At 32.7% G+C, this 7498-nt stretch overlaps 1 protein-coding gene across 1 annotated transcript in view; it reads right to left on the bottom strand.

Annotated features, from left to right (window-relative positions):
• Nucleotides 1-515: 515 nt before the first annotated feature.
• LOC106460883 (homeobox protein Hox-C1a) overlaps nucleotides 516-7498 on the bottom strand; it is a 15340-nt gene continuing 8357 nt past the window's right edge. Inside the window, exon 2 of the mRNA XM_013920641.2 lies at nucleotides 516-1396. Coding sequence (XP_013776095.1) covers nucleotides 1005-1396 — 392 coding nt within the window. The 3' untranslated portion in view covers nucleotides 516-1004. The remainder of the gene's footprint in view (nucleotides 1397-7498) is intronic.

Here is a 7498-nt window from a genome sequence, read left to right on the forward strand (position 1 = left end):
AGCATCAACGACTATGGAGTGGATATGGATTTTTTAACAGCCCAACAATGACACTACCATAAGGATAGGTACTGAGCTTGGTGAGTGTCTGTATATTTGTGTGGAGCAATTTACTACTGAGGCGCAGACACAATGAAACCACTATAAAATATGTCTGCCCCATAGAAAATGAAAACCACTAATTAAGAAGTAATTTACATCTCGATACCAACTAAGCCTTATTAATTTGTAAATGCTATAAGTGGGTCAATCAATTACACTGTTTCTCACGTTATTTCTTTTTGTACTCCCATTTCAAGTTAGCAACACTTGATTTTAGGCTGGAAAGGATATTAGTCTTTTTTATTCTTATAAAACATCAGCTTTTTATGGGTGCTGTTTACAATAAAGTAAGATTTATTTAAACGTGAACACACACACGCATATATGTATATATAGAATAAAACAGACAGTCAAATAAGTTAAATTTTAATGAAATACTATTTACATCAGCGACTTTATGATTTAATAGTAGAACAAGAAATTAAGCCAAGCCAAAACAACTCTATAGAAATAATAAAGAAAATGCCATATAGAATTCATTATTCAGCTAAAAGAATGAATATGCTAAAATTCGGCTTTTCTAAACTTATTTTAGCCTAATCTTAACCGAAAAAACGTTTATGTTTTTGTTAACAAGAGCAGTTTTGTGCCATATTAATAATTTTACGTGTGAGTAATACGTGAGAAAAATCAGAATAATGAAAGTAGGATTTAGTTACCGTTATTTTCTTCTTATGTAGGTCCCCATAAAATCTATTTTTCCGTGCATATATATATACACATTTTTGTTTGTTTTTTTCATTTTCCCATACAATTTGATGTTTTGGTCCACAGTAGTCCTACAAGAAATGAATGTTTTACCAAAAATGTTCTTAAGCATCCATCCAAAAATCGTAGTTTTTCACGGCTCGGTAAAGAAATTGTTGATTTATTTTTATTTTCTTGCAATGTTCCAATGTTCACTAACAAGTTCCTTTATTGGCTGGCAGAACCGTTGCCGTGGAAACATTCGACGGAGGTATCCTGGTAACGGGTTTATGTTCATGGCAAGTGGAATTAATTTCTGGAGTGATGGTTTCTGGAGGCACGAGACCTTCCTTCATTCTTTTCTTCTGTTTCATTCTTCGATTTTGAAACCAAATTTTTACTTGTGTTTCATTCAGTTGAAGAGCGTTGGCAATTTCTATTCGTCGTGCCCTAGTCAGATATTTGTTAAAGTGAAATTCTTTCTCTAATTCTGTTAGTTGTTTGGTAGTGAAGTTTGTTCTGCCTGGTCCATTACTTGCTGACGAATCTCCTCCAACACCACAACCGCCATGTCCTATCCCATTGTACTCGTGATCTGACTTGTGAGCTGGATTAGGACAAACAAAAATTAACGTAGGAAATTTGATTATTAAAGAAATAATTTTATTAAATCTTTAAAAAGAACCACTTGTTTTACTTACCCTTTAATTTATAGGGCGGGATCTGTACGACCCTAAAGATTTTAGTTTGTTGACAACAAATTTTCCTGTTTGTAATAATATTGATATTTTTGTATTCTCGCGCACTAGTAAAAGTTTTTGAATAAAATATTTCTAAACAAACTGTAGTTGTTTTCTCCAACAATAGAAACAAAGCTTTGGAGTTTAATTGGTTAGGGTTGTTGTATTTAGAATTTTTGAGCAAAATTACACAAGAGCTATCGACGAATATTAATCCACAACTTTGAAGTAAATAGACTAGCTGAAAGGCAATTATTCAACCTCAACTACCGCCAACTTTTGGGCTACTCTTTTTTGATCGAATAGAAAATGAATGTGTCGCAAAATATGGAACTGTCTGTCATGTGTAAGACTATACACTTCAAGCTAAAAGAAGTATATACCGACATAAAATGCTATACGTGGTATATGAATGGACATATCTATGAAAAGGGATGTTGAAACTAATAATTGTAATCGGTGCATAACTCTCACATATAATAAGTCTAGCATTTATCAGACACGATGGTGTACTTTGCGCGTTATAACAACTGTGCTGGAGGGAGGAAGAGGTCTTCGGAAGTACCTGGCCCTCCCATATCCCGATAAAAGGATTTAAAGCCCGACCCATAAGAGAAGAAGTGGGATTTAACAGTGATCTCTTAGTGCATCTACGACCCCACAATATAGACTGCGATTTAGGGGGTAAGAGGACAAGAACCATAAACCATTGGAATAAATAATATTACAGGCACTCTAATCATTTGGCCACGCACGGCCCAAGTCTAATTGGAAAATTCAACGCAAACCTGTTCTGACTGCGTAAGTTAAAGAAAAGGGTGTAAAGATAAGTCTTCAAATCCACAATAGATGTGTATTGAATACTTAGAACAATAATTCAACGTGAATTCTTATAGGATCTACCATAATATGTTTGTAAACAAAAATATATGGAATGGGTTGTTTGCGTTGTGCCGGTAAAGAACCCCAATTTTAACTTACCACTGAGCCATTGTGGGGGCCCACCCTAGTAATTATGCTACAAAGGAATCATTCCTAATAATTAAGGTTTAAAATTCCAGACTTGTAAGAGATAGTAGGGGGGAGTAAGAAAAACAACAGGGTTTCCCCCTCGTGGATGATGAGGTCAATATCTGTCTGCTACTAGCTGAATCTTATATTATGTGTTTCCGTGGTGGGTGGCATGCAACACAACAGGGCATCTGCAAGCGACAGTGGTTTTAAATAACGTCCTGTAACAAAGTTCTTAACAAAGGAGAGTGAAAAAGTACTTCCCCTATACCACTTCTTTGGTTCTCAGTGGACAACACTTCAAGTGATGATTCCAAAGCAACTGAGTTCTTGATGCTAAACATTCATTTTACTGAACTCACATGATAAAGCCCTGAATTTAGGAAAAGAATAAGTTCTGTACTTAACGGGATCGTGTTATTGACTGATGTCTGTTTGCTCACGACCTCAAAATAACTAGTTCACGTTTACTGTTTGTAATCTGGTGTAGTGTGCTTATAGGAAACATAATTCAGTTTCTTTTTTGAACACCCCCTGATTTATAAAATATTCTAAAACTGACTAAAAAGATAATATATTTTAAATATTCCCACAGTGCACGATCTCATTCCTATTGAAAAGCGTAAGCCTTTTCGAAAGATGTAGTTTAAAGCAGTATGATGAAAGAGAGAAGTTAATTTATGCATACATATATAAGCAAAGTTTATCAACTCCTGAAAAAGTGTCCAAGGGTCGCCGAAATATTGGGTGTTTAATAAAAAAGTAACAAACAAAAAAATTACTTCTTATATATATATATATATATTATTCTGAAAATAAAATTTAAGTGACATCATTCAACGATGCAGCTATTCTGCCAGACATAAAACTGTATTATTAGAGAATAAAAGCGAAACAAAGAGAATTACAAACCGAGCGATCCAGCGGGAAGATTAATCGGTTGGTATATTAAAATCACATTACTGGCTGTACACCAGCTGTCAAGAACACTATCACAGGCCTATAGCCACACCGACATCCGAAAACCTGGCGAAACAAAATCGATACCTCACATACTTTCTCTAAGTATGTGCAACGTGGTTTAATTTACGAATGAATTTGAAAACCAAAATGATCACATCATTCGTCCTCTTGTCGTAAATCTGAACTTTTTTTTTCTATATTTCTGATCATTCGATCGATATGTATGGAAACTCAGAGCTACAAAATTATCTCTAAAACGTGAAAAATTTACTGAATTTTATTTGTTAAATTTTGAGCAAAGCTATTCGAGCGCTTTCTGCGCTGACAGTGAATAATTTAGAAGTAACAGACAGGAGAGAAGGCAACTGGCTAACACTACCCACCATCAGCTTTTGGGCTACTCTTTACCACTGAAGAGTGGAATCGTCTCTCCAATTGTAACACTCCATGCTTGATATGGCGAGCATGTTCAGTGTCGGTTTTCGAACCCGCAGCCTGCAGATTGTGAGTCGAGCGCCCTAACTACCATGCCATGCTAGGCCTGTTTGCTAAATAACATTTACGCCAAATTAATTTCCATTTATGTAGACTTCATCGCTATATTCTGTCTCTATACTCTGTTTTTATACGTGTGCTTTAAAGCCTTAATTGGAAAACCGTGTAAGTCAATAAGCATAAAGCTCTTTACGAAACCTTTCTACTGTTGCTAAGTAACCAATGAATCCAAACAATAATTTTCCTGAGCCACCCAGCACGTTTCCAAGTATTGATATTTACGAAACACTTGCTTTTAAGTTGATTTAAAAAACGAGCGTGGAAAATTAAAAATAAAATATATTAGTTGATAAAATAGCTCTTCTGTACATTAAGTTGATGTAGGTTTAACCATAAAACATAAAAAAACAATATAAACATAAACACTCCAAACACCAAAAGCAAAGAAAAATAACCACACGACCAATGAGTGTTTTATCATGCTACATTGTATGCCTCGTCAAACGTTTTTACGTAACGTACTTGTTTTATTAACGTATTAATAACATCTCATACACTTCCTTTTCCAAAAATTTACATATGTATTAATATAAGAAATCTTACTTTTTTAGTAGCGAACTGTATTTATTCATGTTTTTGTTGATGCTAGAAGCAATAATATATTATATACAGAAATGTATAAAAATGTAAACATTTTCCTAGAAGCAATAATATATTATATACAGAAATGTATAAAAATGTAAACATTTTCCTAGAAGCAATAATATATTATATACAGAAATGTATAAAAATGTAAACATTTTCCTAGAAGCAATAATATATTATATACAGAAATGTATAAAAATGTAAACATTTTGCTAGAAGCAATAATATATTATACACAGAAATATATAAAAATGTAAACATTTTGCTATAAGCAATAATATATTATATACAGAAATATATAAAAATGTAAACATTTTGCTAGAAGCAATAATATATTATATACAGAAATATATAAAAATGTAAACATTTTGCTAAAAACAATAATATATTATATAAAGAAATATATAAAAATGTAAACATTTTGCTAGAAGCAATAATATATTATATACAGAAATATATCAAAATATTTGTTTGTTTGTTTGAAGTTAAGCACAAAGCTACACAATGGGCTATCTGTGCTCTGCCCACCACGGGTATCGAAACCCGGTTTCTAGCGTTGTAAGTCCGCAGACATACCGCTGTGCCACTGGGGGCTTATCAAAATGTAAACATTTTTATTTTGTTGTTTTTCAACAATCGCTTTTCTGAGCAGAATTGATTTAGCTTTTGGTATGTATATATATTTCTTCGAAACATATTAATTTTCTGACCTCAATTAGTCACGAATAATAACATAGAGTCAAAGCTTGGGAGGTACTGTGAATCTAATTGCACTCTATAATTTTTTTTTTAACCAGGAAGAACAATTCTGTACCGATCCTACCACCATAGTAGTTTTTCCTAAGCATTTAACACCCTCTTTAACACCCCATCTTCTTGATAGGAAGACGAATAGCAGTGTTATATGCTTAGATGTTTTTACTTTAGATATATATATATATATATATATATAGGTAGTTGTATCTATATAGACCTGATGTATGTAATCACAGTTATCTAAATTAATTAATAATATTCCAGTGAGATGAGAAAACCGATATCACTCTGGGGGGCAGTTAACATAGTACTTTCGTCAAAGACGTAAATTTACAGAAAAAAGGTATAAACGTTAATTGTAAGAATAAACGCAAATTTTTAAGATAAGTTCTTTTCTTCATCTCGATAGTTACCATCAATTTTGGTCCACTGATTACCGGTGTGGATTGTATCTTATGCCAGTGGTTAAAATGTTTATTAGATGTTTGTAAAGAAATAAAAACAAGTCGCGGAAACAAAGCCAAAATGTTAATATGGTGTATTTAGTTGTGCATTGTATAAAACACCTTGAATTATTTTTCACTCTACATCCAATAACATATCATAGTTCTCTTAAGAACAAAAAATTAAAGTTAATTTTTTAACAGTTGTTAAACTGATTTATGGAGATTCTGAAAACTTGTTCATTTAATATAAAATCAAATATTTAATTAGAACAAGTTTGCTTGTAGTTAAACACCACGAGTATCGAGACCTAGTTTTTAGCGTTGTAAGCCCCGTCAAGACATACCGCTGAGCCAATGGGGGATAATTAGAACAAAAAATAAGGAAAGTTACTCTCTACTGACATTTCGTTTTGTAACCCATTGCATACATTGACGAAGAATTCGAAAACCTATTCAGTTACTATTAAACGTAACGATTCTTGTTGTATTTTGATAAAAAATAATACAAATATATCTTATTAATTAGAGTTGTTTAAAATATTTTTTACATTGAGAATGTTCCACACATACCAACTTTTTTTTTTCACGCATGGCAAATTGTATATTATTTATGATTCTTTGATACTGGGTAATAAGCACAATGATCTTTTTTTTCTATTTTTTTATAGGGTAGTGTTTATTGGGCAATATCTATTCTATTGAAGCTCTAATACATACTTGGTAGTCCAAATATAGTACAAAACAACGTGCCCCCCAGTGGCACAGCGGTATGTCTGCGGACTTACAACGCTAGAAACCAGGTTTCGATACCCATGGTGGGCAGAGCACAGATAGCCAATTGTGTAGCATTGTGCTTAATTACAAACGAAACAACGCCTTTTATTTTTCTTCTGAAAATTCCATTAAGGAATTTTGTGAGTCTATACGATGTAATTATTGTTGTTGTTTGAAGTTAAGTACAAAGCTACACAATGGTCTATCTGTGCTCTGCCCACCACAGGTATCGAAACTCGGTTTCTAGCGTTGTAAGCCCGCAGACATACCGCTGTGCCACTGGGGGGCCCATACCATGTAATTTCAAGCACTAACAGTCAGCGTATTATTAGGTACAAAAAGGCCATCAATAGGCTTTTCATTTTGTCGAATACGTGCTTATCGTTTCGTACATTTTATTCACGCCTTTTATTCGTATAATTATAATTAAAAATTATATAAGGTTTCAGATCTGGCCGATTGTACATTGTACTCTGCAATAATATCACTTTTACTTTTTTAAAACAACACGAGACTAAAGAGTAATAATGAGTAAACAAATTTTGATAAATTATTCTGTCACTCTTTAATTAACTGCACTTATTCGTGTATAACTTTCTAATCTGTTATGATGCAATAATTCTTCATGATTTCATCACCTACCTCAATCTAGGTATGATGCAATACTTTATTGATTGTATCAAAAACAGTAAACCTACATGTAACGTAATTTATCTTAATAATCTCATTATATGATATACATAGAATAAAAATAACAACAAAAAACACATAAAACAATTCACATCGGATTATATTTCATTCCGAAATCGTAGAATATGTTTTTTTGTTTGTTTTTCAAATTTCTAATATATACCAGGAAAAGTGGAATATAGAACTAAC

Source organism: Limulus polyphemus, unplaced genomic scaffold (genome assembly GCF_000517525.1).
Source record: "Limulus polyphemus unplaced genomic scaffold, Limulus_polyphemus-2.1.2 Scaffold855, whole genome shotgun sequence".
In the NCBI taxonomy this organism is placed as follows: Eukaryota; Metazoa; Arthropoda; class Merostomata; order Xiphosura; family Limulidae; genus Limulus; species Limulus polyphemus.